This window comes from Helicoverpa zea, chromosome 15 (genome assembly GCF_022581195.2).
Source record: "Helicoverpa zea isolate HzStark_Cry1AcR chromosome 15, ilHelZeax1.1, whole genome shotgun sequence".
NCBI lineage: Eukaryota > Metazoa > Arthropoda > Insecta > Lepidoptera > Noctuidae > Helicoverpa > Helicoverpa zea.
In genome coordinates this window covers 1,248,566-1,269,176 of record NC_061466.1, presented here as the reverse complement: position 1 = coordinate 1,269,176, position 20,611 = coordinate 1,248,566, and the positions used below count along the sequence as shown (strand labels likewise).

Here is a 20,611-nt window from a genome sequence, read left to right as displayed (position 1 = left end):
GGGGAGTATCCGTAAGCAACATTCTTTCCAGCTATATCGACCTTTATACAATCCATTTTTGAAGAAATAATAGTTAAAAAAAGATATCCACTGTGATGTACACTAACTTATAATAAAGTAAATAACTTTATACTAAATAACACATTGACATATATTCTAGCGATAGACAAGAACATCCATACAAATAATTTACCCGCGTATGTCGTCTGTTGACATCTTGTTGACGTATTGTGACATGTAGTTATCCTCATTGATGTTAATTGCAGAAGTGACATAATATTTTCGCTCGTATTTTACCTACATTCTTCATTACTCAAAAAGTTTATATCTAAGTGAATTCAAAATCATGTAATATATCAAAAAGTTTATTTATATCTAAGTGAATGCAAAATCATGTAATATATTAAAACCAGGAACTTATTTTTAGGATTTTTTAATATTAATTACGATGTTTTTTTTTCTTAAAATAATAAATCTTAGACTTGAAATGCAGTTCCAGTGTGATGCATGTTTGTTGTTGGATGAAATGAATGGATATCGATGTTTATGAGAGGTATGGCTTATATTTCAGAAAAACATATGTAGAGTTTTTAAGAATGTGGGGAAGCCCGCACCGGGATAAAACATAGCCTATGTAGCTTTCTAATGGTGAAAGAATTATAAAAATGTCCCTGATGATGCGATGATATATCTTGTAGTGTTTTTACAGTAGCGAAATACATACGAGGTCATATTATTTTTTCTTGAAAGTAAGAACATACCATGACAAAGTGAAGTCTGTTTTTATTGATATTTTACCTACTGCCAGTTTTATGGCACATCTGTTTCTGCACGATTTTCTTAATCCATAATTTTAAGATGGCGGGAAACAAATTAATGCATATTTGTAAAATTGAATTATAAATGAAAAGTATGATATACAAGCGTTGTAATAGCAACAGCGTGTAATTTTACTAACTTGACTCTCGAATAGTTTATATGTGTAAGTTTATACCTTGATATGTATTTTCTATTTTATAATTGTCGTTTCATAGACATGCATCTGACGCAGGTGTCAAAATCGCTCTGATTTGCCATTTTGGGCAATGCAAAGTCTGCAGTGCATTTCAGTGTGGCAAGCTTTTTGTTCAGAACGTTCTATCTAGTACGTAGTACATATATATCGATGAAATAAAAGGAGCTGGCCAAAAAAAAAAAAACCCAGAGTCGACAGAAACTTCGTATGTATGGTTGGATTCAGTATAATGTGTAGATTACAAAAAGTATTTCATATCATCCAAAAACCATGGGGTTCTCTTTTTACAAGGTTTTTTCCAAGAAGATTTTAGTACATAAAAAAACCTTAACTTTTCTGTTTGCAGTTCATTAAAAGTTGCGCATAGGGTAAAAACTTTACACTCAGGTGTACATAATGTCTGTTATTATAGCACTATACACGAGTGATGGTTTAGAGCTGACCTGATGATGGAGAAGAGAGAAGGTCAAGGGAACTCGGCAATGGTAAATATTAACTACCTCGTGTTTGGGCTTATATTATTCGCATTGACGAGAACTTTTCACTAATGTGAATAGTGATTAAAAGATAAAAAAAAAAACGTTTTTTTTTACTTTTAAGTTTTTTTTTATTAACCTTTGCCAGTTCAGAAGTTTACACATAACAGGGAAACCTCTTCAAGTAGGTAAGGTCGGTACTTAGTCGTAGGTATCTGGAGTGGTTCATGTCAATAGTGCAATGAGTGGGGGTCAAAACTCAAACTCAAGACCTTTTGATTACCAGGCAAACTCTGTAACTATGGTGATGTTACTCTTCGCATGTATAACGTTAGTATACCATGTTTTTTATGGTCCTTTATGCAAATAATCTTTAAAATCAACATAAATTCAACATAACCTATTTTTGTGAAAATATGATATAGCTCCTATACCCCATGGATTACAGACTGGATTTTTTGGCACCATCAAAGGTCTATCATAATGAACCCATTGGTGCCCATTTCGTTGCTGTCGATTCTGGGTTTTTTTACTATGAAAATTTGGCCATCTCCTTTGCATCCTTCTCTCTTCTTAGTTGACATTAGGGTTCATACTTTATTACAATATTACGTAACACCTTTTAAACATATGGAGTGCAATAAAAGTATTGAGTATTGAACTTGTAATTAACCGACTTCCCAAAACGGAGGAGGTTCTCAATTCGGCCGGTATGTTTTTTTTTTTTCTATGTCTGTACATCGATTACTCCGAGGGTTATAGTCCGATTTACGTGATTCTTTTTTTGTTCGACGCGGAATAGCTGCCAGTTGGTCCCATAGTCATCAGGTCAGGATCTGATGATGGAAACCCTGAGAAATCGAGAGCAACCTTCGAAAGTTGTAGGCATACATAGGGTAAAAACTTGACACTAAGGTGTATGCTTGAAAGCACTATTCAACAGTGAAGGTTTGGAGCTGACCTGATGATGGAGACCAGAGAAGGTCGAGGGAACTCGACAACTGAATATGTAAAATACCTCGTATTTGGGCTTATATTCTTTGTATTGATAAGAACTTTCCACTTATATGGATAGTGACAACTATTCGTATCACTGAAAAGCTATAAATAAAAAACTTTTTTACAAAAAAATTAAACCGACTTCCAAAAACACTAAAAAGCAAAAAAAAAACTAATTTTAGGTGCATCGGCCTAGAAGTCGGTGGCAAAATTAACATAGTAACATCCATTAGACATTTTTTTTTGTAAAAAAGTTTTTTGTAAATCATTGTATCAGGTCCTATACTGGTCGGACTCGACGAATGAGATAGCGTTCGTAGTGCCGTCCGGCCGCGACACTACTGACACAGAGGATCGAAACGACAGCATCAAGTCGGATGTGGACGGCTCTTGTTTGTCTAATAGGTAAGTTTGGCGATCACTTTTGTTATGTGTTTTGATTTGTTTTAATGTTTATGTGTTGTAAATAGATGAAATTTCAATGTATATAGGTATTTATTGTGAAGGAAGTTATTAAAAAGTATCTGTGTAAATAAAATTACGAACTTCATAAATTTTTCTCGATTTCATTGAAGGCTGTGCATAAGCATTCCGAAAAAAAAAACATAAAATTTTTTTCAACTTTGCTTTTTTTATATAATACGAACATTCAAAACACTAATTCAAGCAATTCCGCACAGAAGCTCGGACAAGGGCGCGGGCTCGTGCTGGGACGTGTCGGGCGGCTCGACCGCCACCGGCACATACGAGCGCAGCGTCAGCGAGTCGGAGCGTACGGCGGACCGCGGCGGCAAGCTGGCCGACAAGCTGCGGGCGTTGTCGCTCGATCTCGACAAGCAGCCGCAGGCACAGCTCACTGGTAACTCACTATATGTGTAGTCAGTATGTAGCAGTGACAAAGCTGCATGTTCATTCGTCAAACATATGATGCGTTGGTTATGTAGCAAGAAAATCAACTAATATTACAAACGGCAACTGGTTGGTAAAAATTTTTAATTTATTGAATAAATAATGCAGTGTTTTAAGTTTCCCATTCTAGGCAGCGGCAGGCGTAATAGAGATTACACTACGAAAATCCTCATCATATGGCTGGAAGACTTTGAAGATCACTTGAATTTGCCAATTGGTAAGTGCTGAACTGAACAACCAGTGCTTTCACATTGGCTTTCCGTTTTTTTAAAACAACGTATGCACTTTAAACATTTTTCCTTCGATTGTCTTTTTATCGGCGGATTTATCTCGCTATTGCAGTCTTATGTGCGTTTTGTGTCAACTAGCCGGCACTGTCAACACGTGTTGCCGTCACGAATTACGGCGCCTAACTGAATACTGACAGCAAGTGCCCTCGCCTCTCCGCCCCACCGCTCACATACCTAAGGCGCGGCCAACTAGTTCTACGCGGACTATAACAACCACAGCGTGGAAGGATGTCCATTCCTTCTCTCTGTGAGTGGTGGTCTGTGCCCGGCAGTGGGACGGTGAAATGACTGATGACAATTCTTCCACTCACAGACGACCTGCTAACATACTGCGAGACCGGTCTCCCGTGGCGTCGCCACGAGGTTGTGACTCTCTGCGTATCAGCGCGTCGCTGCGGGCTGGTGCGGCTGCAGTGCGCGGCGGCGGGGCTGCTGCCCGACGCCGCGCTGGTGGCGCCCGCGCTGCTCTCCGACTGTCTGCGCAGGGCCGCACTCGACGCTGCTAGGCGGACCCGGCTCAATACTGACCTGTGAGTACACAAGTAGTTGGTGACGCTGCGGGCTGCTGCCCGACGCCGCGCTGGTGGCGCCCGCGCTGCTCTCCGACTGTCTGCGCAGGGCCGCACTCGACGCTGCTAGGCGGACCCGGCTCAATACTGACCTGTGAGTACACAAGTAGTTGGTGACGCTGCGGGCTGCTGCCCGACGCCGCGCTGGTGGCGCCCGCGCTGCTCTCCGACTGTCTGCGCAGGGCCGCACTCGACGCTGCTAGGCGGACCCGGCTCAATACTGACCTGTGAGTACACAAGTAGTTGGTGACGCTGCGGGCTGCTGCCCGACGCCGCGCTGGTGGCGCCCGCGCTGCTCTCCGACTGTCTGCGCAGGGCCGCACTCGACGCTGCTAGGCGGACCCGGCTCAATACTGACCTGTGAGTACACAAGTAGTTGGTGACGCTGCGGGCTGCTGCCCGACGCCGCGCTGGTGGCGCCCGCGCTGCTCTCCGACTGTCTGCGCAGGGCCGCACTCGACGCTGCTAGGCGGACCCGGCTCAATACTGACCTGTGAGTACACAAGTAGTTGGTGACGCTGCGGGCTGCTGCCCGACGCCGCGCTGGTGGCGCCCGCGCTGCTCTCCGACTGTCTGCGCAGGGCCGCACTCGACGCTGCTAGGCGGACCCGGCTCAATACTGACCTGTGAGTACACAAGTAGTTGGTGACGCTGCGGGCTGCTGCCCGACGCCGCGCTGGTGGCGCCCGCGCTGCTCTCCGACTGTCTGCGCAGGGCCGCACTCGACGCTGCTAGGCGGACCCGGCTCAATACTGACCTGTGAGTACACAAGTAGTTGGTGACGCTGCGGGCTGGTGCGTGGAGGACCCGGCTTAATACTGACCTGTGAGTAAGACTTTGTAGTACAGAAGTTGATGATGTCCTCCTAGCCGATTATCGGCTAAGGTGGCTGTTCTCATGTAAGGAGATTAGCCAACTGCGCAGGACATATTATAATGCACAAGCATTTGCGCAGACACACATGCACTCACTATTCCTTCACTCTCTGATTGCGATGGGACGGCAATCCGACACGACCGAAGAGAGATCACAAGCAGGACCGACATTTACGTGCTCACCGAACATGTGCGTGCGCACAGGCAAAATAAATATTCATCATCATCATATCCTGACCCTTTTCCCAACTATGTTGGGTGATAAAAGATGTAACATGTACCCAAAAAACTTTTGATATCAATGTAATTTTAATGTAGTAAATATACAAATACATCATAATGAGTACATTACCGAAATAGTTATTATATAAAACGTGCGTTTTTATAATCAACTCAAAAAGAAAAGACTTGGCAGACTCAACTCAGTATATGTATGTATAATACCAACATACTATAAACCAACAATGCTAGATACCAGTAAGTCTGACACCAGTCTAACCAAGGGGTACTGGGTTGCCCGGGTAACTGGATTGAGGGGGTCAGGTAGGGCAGTCGCTCCTTGTAAAGCACTGGCACTCAGCTACATCCGGTTAGACTGGAAGGCGACCCCAACATAGTTGGGAAAAAGGTGCAGAGGATGATGATGACTATAAACCAACAATATTTTCAGGTACCAACCGCCCCACGTGCGCCGTCGCCACCTCATACAGGAGTTAGCTCAACAATACAAGAAGGACTTGACCGAACCTGAACTCTTGGAGTCATTATTTAGACCTCCTGAATAAATAGATATTTTATAACCTAAAGCTCCATGGTAAACTTTTCTTTAGAAATATTATTGTTGATCAACAAAAATGTTGCTAGAAACATATCAATTCTGTTACAGCAGTGTTGCCAGTAACTAAAATACATTTTGATGTAACTTTGTTTATAAACAAAAGATGACTTAAGTTTGATCACTATTATTGGCCTTACAGCATCTCTTATAGATATTTGGCAGTACTTATATGCATGTCTTATTGCCACATGCATTTATTTGTGCGCCTGAATCTGTCGCATGTGAATGAAACATCAATTTAATATTTTTTTATTACTATGAACTGGCTATGAATTTTTCATATACTCTGTGATTGACTGAGACAAGTCAAATTTTAGTACCAGAAGTAAAAAAATAATTTAGTGTAAGTAAATTAATTGATTCAGAATATGATTATATGCATGGTTGCATGTTTTTTGTTTGGCATAACAAACTTTGTATAAGCTCAAGCAAAAATACTTTCCCAAAGCTTCACTATTATCGGAATAGTGTTTATCTATTAATAGGCACACAATTTTTAAAAATAAATTGCAGTGTAATGAAATATTAGTAGTTGATCAGCAAATTTTCAGATAATTTGAAAGGATTATTGAAGATGAAGTGAGTATTTCGGTTGATCAGTTTTATAAAGATTGCTCTTTTTACTATTACTAAACGTAGTAATAAAGCACACCAGACGTTTTTGTCAAATAAAAACATTGAACTCTGAACTATTTCATAATTTTATTGAGTTTGCGCTGAGGGTTCGTTATTGATCATCAATTGTATAAAACTTCCGCATTACTACATGACTTACAAACAATTAGGCCTTTTCTGGGTATATTTCAATATTGAAATTCAGTGGTAGACTTACTGTTTTTTTTTTAACATGCTGTTGCAAATTATGCAACGCGTTTTTTATTACTTTTGTGGCTCGAAAATCTGGATAAATATATGAAGTATTTTAGTGTTATTTATTAATTAAGACTGATGTATGCATAGACCAATGAAATGTAATCATTAATCATGTTAACATTCCGATTTCTATAACAGTATTTTATTTTGCATAATGTACTTAATTTTATTGTTATATTTTAATAAATGTTATTAATGTATAATCTATGTTCAGTGAGTTTTATTTCTTTACTTGCTATTGGGATAAGAAACATGAGCTTAGGATTTACTTTGGTTTTGTTGGCAAACTTGGTAGAAGAAAGAAATATGGTACTGGCGTGACGATGTTGTGCATAAATCGGAAGGTTTCGAACTCCATTATGAACGAATGCATTATAACGATGAATGATATCCCATTATTTATTTTTTTCTTATTGAACATACCTTTTATCCGTTTTGGTACTGATCAGGCAAGGTTTCACCCGGGGAATCCTCAAATTTTGCATTCCTTTACGAAAATCTATCCTGATATAATTGAAAAGAGGTTCATAGCCTTTATAGTTTAGTGTCAAGCTGTCAAGTATTATTTCATCGAGGCTCAACTGGCCGTCATAATCGATGTGAATTTTCGAAATTCAAAATAATGACGCAAATTCTTTTCCAATGTGTTTATTTTGAAAATGATACCAAAAATTTACAATAAAAACGGTTTTGTCAGTTGTGTTTTTGTAGGCATTATTGTATTGTATACCGTATATCTTTTGAAGCAGTTGGTAATTTTGTTCATCGCAGCGTTAGGATCTAAATTTATGTGATAGCAGGCATGTTAATTAGTAAGGTATCTGACCATGATGAGGGACAGGAGGAGAGTGCCGAGGTTTCTGATGGGGAGGGGAATTCCCACGAGTACCAGACCGCCAATGAGCTGTTCGAGCTCATGGCGAAGAACCAGAATTTCGACAACAGTGGTAAGTGCTGCTTGTTATCCTATAGCCTTATAAAATCAGCAGCAATGTTGGTTAAAGTGTTGGATTTGTAAGTGGGAAGGCGAGTGTAGAAAAGGGGCTGAAGTAAAAAATAGTTCACGTCTTCCGAAAAACTAAAACGTAACTTGTACTTGGGCATCAATTATTGTAGTGTAGATGATTTTCTCGTGCCTATATGCATGGTGTATCGATTGATATTTTTTTTTTGTTTTCTCTCAGATGTCGACAAACTTACAACCAGAGACTTAGTACTTCTTTACAAGAACATCGACCTCGGTACGAAGCTTATGTCGAACGCGAACGAACTGAAGCGAAGGAAACCGAACCAGCACGTGGAGACCATCGTGTACAACGACGAGCCGGAGTCGGAGTGCTCCGACCTCAGCGACATCTACAGCAACGAGGACCTGCACAACGTGTTCCTCATCAACAAGGAGAGGCTCGACCTCCTCAACGCCCCCTCCTCCGTAGAGAACACCCTCTGCCACAAACTAGGCGGCCTTGACATACAAACCTCAGACCTCACCACCCAGTACGACAAACACTTCGTTTTCAAAGACCCATACATCAAAGAACAACTCAAAAGCTTCAAGTTAATGAACAACGCCTCGGAGTCGGAAGGCGCAGTTCTACCAGCCTCGCTCCTCGACTATATCTGTTGCAAACGTTTGGAGGATAACTACAACTTTTATATGGATAATATCATTCGTTACGTCAAACATACGATAGAACAATTAAAGCGTATCAGCAATGGAGATTTCTTAACTGATAGAGCAAAAGAGAAGTGGCGTGAAGTTGAGAATACAGCGGAAGATCTAGCTACCACTAAAGTTCTAGCAACTTCCACTAGTATACCGTTACATGTCGAACGCAAAATTGGTGGCAGGAAATCGACGTGGGATGATATAGTACATTCTGCAGTGGATATCAGATCATTATCTAAGATTCTTGAAAAGAAAATTGTCGTGGAAGTACCGAAACTTCTATGTGGATCTTATAAACTTCTGAGTAAATGCTGTGCAGACAATGTTATTATTAGTTGCAAAAAAGATAAGCGGCCGGTTGAAGAAACAATGACTGCGGACTCGCGAGTTGATGTCGTGTTTCAGCTGCAACGCTCTGAGACAGGACAGGTCATTAGTAAGATCAGTTCGATCATGATCCTACAAACCGCACCTCTTTGCGCTGGTAATATTTTGAATTTAGAAATCGTTTATTTTTTTACTATTTACAAAGTTTAATGACCCCTTTACAATTTCAGAGACACTCGGACCAGAAATAATGCCCTTACCTTTAGCTTATACAGAGCAGACTAACGGTAATCGCTCTCCGGACAGGACACCCAGAATTGTAGAATTAGAACCTATTTGCATAGAAGAAACTATACCAGAAGTGTCCGCACAGTCTGAATGTGAATTGAGCCCTATTGAATTTCCCATTGAAAATTTTGATCCTTATAGAGATAACTCTGGAATGAAAGGCTATGAATGCAGCGATAATGAAGGAGCCGCATCATTGAAGAACTCCGGGAGCTGTCAGGAATCGAGTGACTCTAGTGACGCCTTACGTGACATTTTGGATAGAAAACTAAAGTATGCCAAACAGGAAGCTTCCTCTAACATGTTTCCTGATGATTTGCGCATGACTATACAGAAACTGACCATGCAAGGTCCTTTGGCAGAAGAAAGTGGAGAAGACATGTCACCGTCGACAGCTATGAAAAAGAAATCACTGACGCGAGTTAGAATAAAGTCTCCTTACGAGAATCAGTCTTACATCATGGAAGAAAAGAAAAGAAGGAAGCTGTTAGAGGTAAGGGAGAGGCGCGAGAGGAAGAAAATGGCACTCACTGAAAACTGCAAGATAAATAAGCATCATAAATACGGGAAGGGAGCTATAATGCCACAATCTGCAAGTTCTGTTACAAAATTGTCGATATCTAATAAGTCTTTCTATAATTCAATCTACGGACAGACAACGAATGTGGACCCTAGCAAGCAAGCCAAAGGTAGAAACCTAAAGGGTAAACGTGAAGTTTTAGAGATCGATCTGGAATGCCCTGACTGCGACCAAGAGACAGTGGTCTCGACACCTGATAAGCCGACAGCTAAGAATTCCAAGAAATACATCAACAGGAGTTACTACTTAGACGATGCCGACACAGAAATGATGTACATAAATATGAAACAAAATGATAACGAGGCAAAAGAGTTGTGCTCTGCGTCCACTTCTGTCATCTCTAATGATTTTCGTAATAACTTAAACTTGCTTTCTCAACTAATCGGCCCTTCTGAAACCGATCTTCATATTGCGAACAATGAAACTTCTCCCGATAGTAAACCACAAGAGTAAGTATTGTTTTTTGTACGTTTGTATGTAATTTCTAAGTATGTCTTAGACACTAATGACTGTTTCGGAGGGTACGTTAAACTGTGGGTACGACTGCCAAAAATGTTGAATGACAGCTTTTTCAACATCCTATTCAGTCGTTTCGGTAGTCAGAAGCCAGTAAGTCTGACAGCAGTCTTACTAAGAGTTTCTAGGTTGCCCGGGTTTGAGGAGGTCAGATAGGCAGTTGCTCCTTGTAAAGCACTGGTACTCAGCTGCACCCCGTTAGACTAGAAGCTGACCCCAATATAGCTGGGAAAAGGTTCGGGAAATGATGATGATGATTAGTAGTTGCATTAAGATTTGTTAAATTATTGACAGGTTGACTGCTGAGAGAGACGGTGATATTGAAAATGGTAGTCTACCATCAGTATTGCTGGCTTCCAAAAACAAAGCGAATATAGTTCCTTCAAATTCTCCCAATGTTGAAGAACACCTTAGCACTGAACAGAAGAAGCTTGTCTCTTCAGTGGAATGTAGGAAGAGTATAGATCAAATTTATGATTTGATGAAAAAATTAGGAAATACTGTGGAAAAGGAGATTGAAAGTAAGTCTCAAAAGAAGTATATACCAACTGTTGAAAAGGTCGAAGAGGTTGAACGTCGTATGAGTTCGACGTGTCAAGGCAGTGATAGTGGTACCAGTCTTAAGCACCACTTAACATCTTCGAATCCCAGTTCCTTTAGCTTTGATAAAAATAACATAGAAAAAACAACTTCCAACATAAGGAAGCCTGAAAGTCCATCCAGTGTCGTGCCGAAAGTTATCATCAGTTCGAAGTCATCCGTATCTCCCAAAACTGATTTGGAAAAGAATCCTAAGAAGGACCGCAGAAAACCTAACAATCAGCACAGTCCTACACGCAGAGTTCTTCAGGACAATCCTTTGAAAGCAATATCACAACTATTACATGAATTCGAGCACGTCCAAAAAACAAGACACAAGCCAGTTACGGAACAAAAACCCGCTAAGAAAGCGGAAATGCAATCCTCCGACGGACGAGGTGGGTCGCGGCAAAATTCTATAAAACGGCGCTCGCGACTCGAACAACACAATGATGCGCAGAACGAACGACACGCTAGAGTTACTACACCCAAAGACAAAAAAGCTAAACCGTATAATGTTATGGATATAACGAAAATTCCTTATCAACAAATAGCAGTAGACGACAAACATGCAGATAGAATACCTAAGAAGAAAATAACAGATATATTAGACGAAGCAAAAGAAGCGAGAGGTGAAGCAGTTCGAGGCCCTTCAAAAAATTCTAGGTTGAACTCTCTTGCACAGCCGAAGAGGACATATGTACAGGCTCATAGCGAAGAATATCAAATTAAATACGGCAAAACTTTAATGGCCGATAGACTGCAAAGATTAGCAGCCGCTCCTCCCCCCTCCCTCATGGACAGAAATACGGGTTCAACAAGTTCCAGGAGTAAAGCGAAACGCAATGGTTCCGACGGCGTGTCAGCAGTTTCTATGAAAACCCCGCCCGTGCCACCCTTAGGTGTGTAAAGGTGAATTTTATTTCTATTCTTGAAATGACGGTTCAGGTAAAGACTAAGTAGGTTATTTGAGAAGTTCCGGGATCACCAAATTCAAAAGTTAAAAGTAGTTAGGTACCTAAGAAATACTATTCGCCAAAACTTACATATTTGCGTAATTCATAGTACAGCTGTGTATTACTATTTAGAGCGAGCATTTAGAGCACGTCACTCTTCGAGCAGCAGTCCCGAAGCCAGAGACAGGATAAATCAAGGTGTGGGGCCGTCCTATAAACAAAATAACGCGCCGGAAACGCCCCAAACATTGTAAGTAACTAATTAAGTACTACTTAGCGTTCTTTTTCATTATCATGTTCTCAATTATATCAAAGTTATCTCATACAGAATGAAAAAGATGGTGGCAGTTGATGCGTACGTGAAAAATCATTATGGACGCGCCACGTCTTCTTCAGTCGTCAGCAATGAAACTCAGAGCGCACAGAAGTCGCGGGTCCCACTGCTGCCGAGCGACATCGAACTGGGTGTGTATGTAGCTAACTACACATCGTGACTAATTCAACATTACTAATCTGTATATTCTGGTAATGTTATAGCGTCATCGACATCATCTCCGCCCATAGAAGAGTCTACCGAGCTGGGAAGCAGACTGCATTATATAATAAATTCGATCATTAAGACTACTTCACAAGGTCTGGAGGTGCTGACCGAATGTCACGAAAGCAATTCTAAAATAAGCAAAGAAAATACAGATGACTATTCTCTCGCTGAAAATGTATCCAGGTCCGAACATGCGTCTTCTGATTCTGATTACAACTTAGACGTATTAGGTGACAATAAAATAATAACGTCAGTCGAAAAATTAGAAAATGCCTCTAAAAAAATACAGAAGCAAAACAATGTTGGAGAGACGGACGCTACTCATCACGACTTACGACCACCTCAGTCGGTGACTGAATTGGAAAAACTAGAAAATGCTTTATGTCGCCACATCTCGGTGGGCAATTTTCAAAAACGTTTGCGGATCAAAAACTTGACGTTGACGCCCAAACAATCGATGCAGCAATTGTTCGTGCTTCAGTCCGGGGACGCGAGCTCACTTGTTGTCAAAGCATCAGTGCCACAAATTAAACAAACAACAGCAAATTCCGTTACAGATTTAACCGCTTTGCCTGTACTGTCGAAATCAAAAAATTTAGATTGGAATTTCTCTGGGTTTCCTATGCAAATTTCAACCGTCGGATATGCTTTCCCGGATTATAATCAAGTCAAGTCAAGTCATCGCAGTTCCTCTTCTTTTATAAAATTATTTGATGAGGTTTCTAAAAACTCGCAGGAGAAAAAGGGTTTACTTGATAACGATACTGCTAAACAAGATAATCCAAGTGTCATAGTAGCACAGCCTCAAATTAATTTCGAAAAAGCTGCTCAAGATGACGTTCAGGTCACCAAATTGAAAGCTGCAGAGACAACCGACACTCATGTAGAGGATTCTAAGGTGTATGAAGAAAAAAAGCAGAACGATGAAAATAACATAGAACCAGCGCATACTATCATAATAGATTGCAGTGAACCAAAAAAAGCGAAATATACAACAATTAGTGACAACCAGGAAGGAAACCACTTGATAGTTGATAATAAGGAGAAGGGTTCGACGTTAGCAAACTCTGAAAGTATTGAATACACGACGTCTCTAGACATACTAGTCGGACTTTTAAACGAAATCCAAAAGATCACAACATGTCAAACTCAAATAACTAACGACGATAAAAGCCAGAACGAGTTTCAACAAAACAAAGAACTCCAAACTATCTTAAATAACGCATCTATTATGGACAATTCTTTGAAAAGCAGTCCTTGTGACTTAATTTCTTTCACGTCCCTCGACAGACTTCGACAATTGGAGTCTAACCCGAGTCTTTACTCGTTCTACTTATCCGATAATGAAGGATATGACAGAACCCCCAGTACATTTAATTTGTCTTCGGAAATAATCCCACTCAATAACAAAGAACTTTTGACATCCAAACCGATTTTGGCTGATAAAGAAGTTAGTGTGGATTTCATAGACAGGGAGCTTGTGAATAAATTTACTGATGTTCCCTCACAACTGTTCCCGGGTGTCAAGAGTCACAGCACCAACGTGACCAAGTCACTGATCGGAGTGCTCAACGAGCCCTCCGCACAGTCAGTGTTCTCTTTCGCTGAATACCACTCGTTATATTCAAACGCTTCAACCCTGGCTCCTAACCACATAGGGGAAGCTCCACAAATTATTATAACCAGAGAATCCAACCAATCTATAGCTTTCATCGAAATTGGCAACCAAACAAATAATGCGACTATTGAATTTCCAAATGAAACCAAGATTTGTAACACAAAGATAGAAACGCTCGCAAAAAATGGGATTAAAAAAAAGTTTAAGACAACTAAAGAAAGATATCGGCTAAAGACGGAGTTCGATCCGATTATGAAAATGAAAAGGGATATTTTGGTAACAGTGTACTCGATTTTGGTGTTCACTGTATTCGCTGCTTTGTCGTTTCCTGAAATATTGTATCGTGTTTGAGTCCATTTTGGCCATATGTAAAAAACTTGCCGCTTCATTATTAGTACTGTCACTAGTAAGTTTAAAATTCGTATTGTTTTTTGAAAAAAAAAACAATTATTGTATTGTACTAGCTAAAGTTCATGTATTTATTTATTTATAAAAGTAAGATATTATGTTTATTGCGGTAATTTTATACATATGGCCAATGCTTCATTCCAGAATTTTAATTGGTTCAAGGCCATTCCCTTAATTTGTTAACTATTATATTTGTTGTATTTGTAAAATTTGTTGTTTTATAAAATTTATTTGGTATTGTTTATTTATTTAAATATATAAGTTCTAAAAATATACTTTTTGTGTGTTATTGCATTATACCTATGCTCCTTATACTCCTAAGCAAATACGATGTTTTCAGTGTTAAATCACTCAAATGTATACTTGATGGTTATTTGACGACAACATGCACTAGCGTCTAAGTAGGACACATTTCGGTCGGAACGCTAAATATATTTTTGCTAAGTTGAATCAAGCTGAAAACACCATTGGCATTTTTGCAAAGGGCATCAAAAAACACTACAGAAGTTGGAACTGGTATTAAATAGAGACAATACTTTCAGGGCTTTATCAAGAGTTCCACATTCTCCCAACAGTTGAATAACACACTACCATGAACTACTAAGAAATGAAGTATCCTTAAAATATTAGCGAAGGTTCACACAAAAGAAGAATGATAAGAAGATTCCCTTGAACGTTATAATGTATAAATCAAAATATGATTTAACTTGTAACTAATTATGAATGTATTGTAGGGCAAAGGAAATAAATAAATTAATATTGTTTCTTCGTATATCTTCTTTAAATTTATCAGGTAGATAACAATATGACAGGTCATAACATTTGCACGGCACAACAGGTCATTTAGATAGGGATATTGTAAAAGTGGTCACTTATTGATCACGGGTCAGAGTCAAAAGATATAAAGAACTTTATTTGGATACTAGGCCTTAGTAACTGGGATGGTTTTCAAGGCTCAATAACTGGGGTGGTGCAACTCTAATTGTGGTACTATAGTTCACTTGTTTCGCATTTCCCGAAGAAAAAGCGTGTAACGTTCAATTGTTTTTGTTTGCTCAGGTGAATTGCTCAGAAGAAATATTTTTGCTACAGATATACACTCCGGTGGAATTTCCTCACTACATTTGTTCTCATAACTTTATTCTTCTTCGTCGTCAACAGTGGTAGTTCTACTAGAAGTTGTCTCTTTAACACTAGTCCTGTCAGCCCAGTTGTGCTTTCTAGTGTACATTAGTTGCAAGATCGCTTCTACGCAGAATATCTGAAAGATAACCATAGACAATAAGGTGTTACCAATGAAGTACTAACCTGTTCTTTATTTTGACGGCTGGAAGATGTGGTTAATTTAATTTGGCTTGTGTTTAAACACCACCCAAAAAAGTACCTATTTTACAACCAAAAAAATTCTAAACGGTTACCAAAATGGATAAATGGTCACCAAATAACGTTTCCAAAAATATTATTAGATAAAACCATTTTTTCATATTATTGACTACTAAAAAAATATATGGACGCCTTTAAAATACACTTTAGACCAAATATTATATATTGTCACTACTTAGATGTTACCAATTATGTAATACCATGACTCCTAATTTGGTCATTTTTGTTAGACTAAAAAAGCTAACGATCGCTAGAATATTTCCCAAATACCAATTAATATACTAGGGTTCCCAAATGTACGTCGCTTATTTATTGTTATATGAATTTGTGTGTAACTCAGTGCGTTTAAAATGTAAGCACGCAACATGTAGCAAGCATGGCTTCTGTCACGGCTCCGGCGCTGCAGGGCTCCGGCGGTCCCATGCGAGCTTATCGTCGCAGATGGTTTTCACGCTCACCACCGCAGCTTCGGCTTGCTGGCCGGCTCCGCCGGCCAGCCTCAGCCGCAGTGGCGAGCCTTAAAACTACCTGCGCCTCAGCTCGCAGGCCGCCTCGCCCCTCCGCGCCTACGCGGTTTCGAATTGCACTCTAGGGGTAGGGCAGACAAGACTACGTGGAGTCGGTTTTGCAGCGATTCGTTTTCGTCACTAACTTTGATTTTTGGTGGTAATATTAATCTTTTAGTTGGATAGAATTTGGTGACCATTAATCCATTTTGGGAACCAAAAATAATATGAGTGCGAGATTTGCGATTTTTCTGATGTTATTTAATTTTTTTTGGATCATAATATTATATACTTTAGTGCCCTTTTAATAAAGTCAATTTATTTTTTTTGGAGTTGTTTATTTTATTTGGTGCTTCAGCTTAGAGTCTTAAAAATATTTTTGGTGACCGCCTAAATTATACCCATTTAATTTAACACTAGCCAATATGGAGGATAGACAAGTACATATTTATCTACTTATTTACGACTAGCTTTCCGCCCGCGGCTTCGCCCGCGTGGAATTCGGTTATATTGCGGTATAAATCACAACTATAAGAAAACTTCTCATTCCCACGGAAAAATCTAAGAAGCGCGATGTAACGCTGGATACGATGAGCTACAGGTTAAAGCGCGAGATATCATTGCACTTCTTACGTATCTTAAAAAAAACAACGTCACCACGTTTTAAAAAGCTATCATTCCAACTCTTACGTATTTAAAAACACATCGTTACCACGTTTTAAAAACACCCAGCGCCATCTATCGCATACCTCAAGAACTAAATAACTTAACTAATACTTATACCAATTAGTAATTCGTTGAATTATAGTTATTTCAGGATAAGTAGATGTAAAAAAAACAGTTAAGACAATAAAACAAATTGTACGTCATCCCTCGGGAATTCCTCATTTTCGAGGATTCATTATCGTATCATTTAGCTTCTAAATTTATATGTTCATATTCGTTTGCAATATATAAGTAGATGTAAAAAAAAACAGTTTAGACGATTAAACAAATTGTACATCATCCCTCGGGAATTCCTCATTTTCGGGGATTCATTATCGTATCATTTAGCTTCTAAATTTACATGTTTATATTCGTTTGCAATTTATTACCTTGTTTTAAACGACACACAGCGCCATCTACAATCCATCCATCAAGCAAACAATATTTTTGTTTTCCCTCGGGAATATCTATTTTTTTCGGGATAAAAAGTACCCTATTATTTAATCCGGACTTCTAACTTTACGTCTGCAAAATTTCAAAGCAATCGGTTCAGTAGTTACGGCGTGAAAGCGGAACAAACAAACAAACTCACTTTCCGATTTATAATATTAGTAAGGATGACTACAGTATTTTAGGTGTCGTATAAATGGGTGGGCACGTTTATCTTTAGCGTCATCCATCATGTTATTGAAACGTTCAATAATTTCGTGATAATAATGAATTATTTCATAATAGCGATTTACTGGAAAGTAGGTACTTAGGCTAGGCGCTGATTGCAACTTTTCGTCACCATGACTTTTTGTCACTTAGTCAAGTGCAATGAAAACTATACTGAGTGCGCTCATTATGGTGACGTGTTTTACCTTTCTTCGTTTAATAAAACCGTCCAATCGAAACGTGTATCCGAAGACACTGGTCGATATCTTAGTTTCGCGAACAACCACGTAGTTGTCTTCTGTGAACACGGGGTAATTTACTAACTTGTATCGCCCAGCTTGTATTGGGCATTTTATTCTGTAAAAAAAGTAAGGGTGCTCGTTAAGTCTAATAGGTGACAGGTTCTATGCGTTGGCCTTTAAATAAGTATTTCTCAAAATCATAAAGAAGTCGGGGGCTGATTGTACAAAGATTAAGATGTATCACTCAAGTTTTGCTTAAGAGTTGCAAAAAAGAATATTTAATAGAGTTAATGACATGTTTGTTTATGATTCAATATTAATAAAATTACATAATTGCGTAAAATGTTCCCAGACACAATAACGATAAGAACCTGATTACGACGGGTTACATAAACAACAATACCAGTTCAAACTAGATTTTGTATGACGGTCGTAAAATTCCGAGAGTCCTAATCTCATCACTAACGGTCATCACATATTTTATTTTATAATATTTTGTGCACCTATCATATCCTTGCTATATGCACTGATCTTCCGATAACTTCCAGAAAAATTACGATAAAAAGTTCTCACTTAGGTTGCGTGTAGTAGAACAGAAAGGCATAGGTCTGCTTCTCGTTGAGGGTCTCACCATCATCGCAGCCGTTCTTCACCAGGTTGTAAGTCCTGAACAAGTCACAGGTCTCCATGTTGCGAATGTCCACGCATTTCTGCATAGTTGCCTGGACATAGGTGAATTTTTTTAAATCTCATATGCAAAGATATGATTTTTGATGCCTATGGTCGTACATATGTTTGTCTTGATGATATCATTTTTATACATTGTTTACTTATGTATTGTTAGCCAAGGAGGAAAATTGTCTTCCGTGATGTTAGCCCATTGCTCAGAAGTGATCTCAAACATTGCACAAAAACTTACGTATCCAAAGCACTTCGCTTAGCTTGAGAATGTTTTTTTATCTATTGCTTAAAAAATACCTATACTCAGCTTAATCAATATGATATTCTAGACTGAAGGTGATATGATCAATATACTGTAAAGGGTTACATTTAACACCCACTTACTTGGTCACACTCAGTGCTAATTCAATTGCAACGACAAAGCCAAACATAGTATGACAATTTTTGATCTTATAAATAAATAGATAGTGCGTATGACAAACCTTAATCTTCCATCCATTATTTATGTGCTCAGATATGTTAAACTCTCCGCTGAGCAATGAGTGTAGCGTCTGAGTGGACAGGCTCAACTCTGACACAGTCACCAGTTTGCTCTTCAAGTCGTCATAGCACGGCCCGGCTCGGGTGATGAGCAAATGCGTAGGCGCACTGACTGCGACAACTATTGTCAGATAGGAGAGAAATATGAGCAAATGGTACATTTTCATAAACGTTCAGTAGATAGGTAGTGAAGTTTATTACTAAATCATGTCAAAATTACCTTTTTAGAGAGTACATTATTGATCCATTTTGTAGACGGTACGTTTAAGTGAATATCAATTTTATCTACGAGTTATAAAGCGTAATTTTGAGTGTCATGTGCAATAAACACATACTTATTTTCTAATGATATTATAACGAGTATGTGATTCTAATTTTATAGCCTTGTTTAGAGTGTTTATATATTTGATATGATATAGATGTACTTATGTAGATAGGAATATTTAAATTTTAAATCAGTAGGTGCCATTTAAGTAGGTACCTAGTTATTATTTACATGAGTTGAGTTCTTGAGCTACTGTAAAATATTTATAGGCGTCCCAGTTACATCTTCCATGTGTAGGTACCTATTATCTATATGGGTTTCGATTACAGAAATAAATTGGAGATATAACTTCGAAAATTGTATAGGTACCTAGTGCCTACTTGTGAAAAACGTAATGAACACTATTTTAGTAGGTAGATAGATCATAAAAAGCATAATTTTATGAAATTGTTATGCCTAATAAAAGCATTTAAATGATTAAGATTATATGATGATGGTATATTTAAATAGCGTTGGAAAATTACGTAAGCTGTCAGTTTATGGCGTTAATAATAACGATTTTGATAAACATTCAGATAGCGAAATACGTGCTTAAATCGTAGAGATATCGGCTTACAAATAATATTATAGAATTGTAGATTAATAAGCTATATTCTCTTGTCTATCGTTTGCGGTTTGATTTTTCAGGAATCCTTTTGTGTGCAAACGAAAAAATATCCTGAAGGATTGATAATAACATGGTACGGTTAACAGTAAATCTAGTCTAATTACGATGCATTTGGTTGAAGCTACATCAAAGGACAATGCTATTCTTTGTATGGAAGTTGGGCTCAAGTATTGCCCACAGTAACTGCTTAGTGTATTATGTCCCATAGGCTTATATTAGGTCCCAGACCAAAGCATTTCGAAATCTATCCCGGGAGTCCTGAGAAAAACTGGTTTGACTCTTATTCAATATTACGAAAAATATGCTTACGAACTCTTAACTTTTCCACTTTTATTACCTTAATTGATTAATATTATAAATGCATTATAATATTAATCGACAAATACGAGGTATTGAACGAGATTTTTTTTTACCGACTTCAAAAAATGGAGGAGTTTTTCAGTTCGTTTGTTTTCTTTTTACGTAAGTACGTGCATAACTCCGTCGTTTACCAACCGATTTAAACAATCATTTTATTGTTTGAAAGGATTTACTTTCCAAATGGTTTCTTTGTTATTCGGTTCAGGGTCTGGTGATAGAAACCTTAAAACAATAGGGAATCTCGGAAAAATTGTTAGCGCATATCGAATAAAAACTTGT

General features: G+C 38.7%; 3 protein-coding genes across 6 annotated transcripts in view; 2 read left to right on the top strand and 1 right to left on the bottom strand.

Moving 5' to 3' along the window:
- The window catches only part of LOC124636839 (ral GTPase-activating protein subunit beta), a 31,988-nt gene extending 24,937 nt beyond the window's left edge, over positions 1-7,051 (top strand). For 2 of the 4 annotated variants that reach the window (XM_047173026.1, XM_047173024.1), the window contains 5 exons: positions 2,768-2,895; positions 3,171-3,349; positions 3,530-3,616; positions 4,003-4,219; positions 5,804-7,051. In XM_047173026.1, coding sequence (XP_047028982.1) covers positions 2,768-2,895; positions 3,171-3,349; positions 3,530-3,616; positions 4,003-4,219; positions 5,804-5,918 — 726 coding nt within the window. In that variant the 3' untranslated portion in view covers positions 5,919-7,051. Of the gene's footprint in view, positions 1-2,767; positions 2,896-3,170; positions 3,350-3,529; positions 3,617-4,002; positions 4,220-4,272; positions 5,018-5,803 lie in introns of all 4 variants that reach the window. The other 2 variants (XR_006985158.1, XM_047173025.1) reach the window with 2 other exon arrangements.
- Positions 7,052-7,382: 331 nt separating this feature from the next.
- Positions 7,383-14,554, top strand: LOC124636840. Its single transcript, XM_047173027.1, has 7 exons — positions 7,383-7,791; positions 8,029-8,997; positions 9,071-10,157; positions 10,519-11,705; positions 11,892-12,009; positions 12,088-12,224; positions 12,297-14,554. The coding sequence occupies exons 1-7, from the start codon at positions 7,647-7,649 to the stop codon at positions 14,267-14,269; spliced, it is 5,616 nt and encodes a 1,871-aa protein (XP_047028983.1). The 5' UTR covers positions 7,383-7,646; the 3' UTR covers positions 14,270-14,554.
- Positions 14,555-15,453: 899 nt separating this feature from the next.
- LOC124636894 lies at positions 15,454-19,237 on the bottom strand. The gene is made up of 4 exons (XM_047173160.1): positions 18,983-19,237; positions 18,393-18,541; positions 17,784-17,934; positions 15,454-15,587 (listed from the first exon to the last, which is right to left on the bottom strand). Exons 1-4 carry the CDS (start codon positions 19,205-19,207, stop codon positions 15,465-15,467), a joined length of 648 nt encoding a protein of 215 aa, XP_047029116.1. The 5' UTR covers positions 19,208-19,237; the 3' UTR covers positions 15,454-15,464.
- Positions 19,238-20,611: the final 1,374 nt, after the last annotated feature.

What these genes read in the sequence shown, in the direction of transcription:
- LOC124636840 (XM_047173027.1), top strand. Translation starts at nt 7,647, where the DNA reads ATGTTAATTAGTAAGGTATCTGACCATGATGAGGGACAGGAGGAGAGT. An exon ending in AACCGCACCTCTTTGCGCTG is followed by an intron (nt 8,998 to 9,070) that starts GTAATATTTTGA and finishes TTACAATTTCAG; the next exon opens with AGACACTCGGACCAGAAATA. An exon ending in CCCGCCCGTGCCACCCTTAG is followed by an intron (nt 11,706 to 11,891) that starts GTGTGTAAAGGT and finishes ATTACTATTTAG; the next exon opens with AGCGAGCATTTAGAGCACGT.
- LOC124636894 (XM_047173160.1), bottom strand. Translation starts at nt 19,207, where the DNA reads ATGAAAATGTACCATTTGCTCATATTTCTCTCCTATCTGACAATAGTT. An exon ending in TTCTACTACACGCAACCTAA is followed by an intron (nt 17,935 to 18,392) that starts GTGAGAACTTTT and finishes CTTTTTTTACAG; the next exon opens with AATAAAATGCCCAATACAAG. An exon ending in GTTTTATTAAACGAAGAAAG is followed by an intron (nt 15,588 to 17,783) that starts GTAAAACACGTC and finishes GTTATCTTTCAG; the next exon opens with ATATTCTGCGTAGAAGCGAT.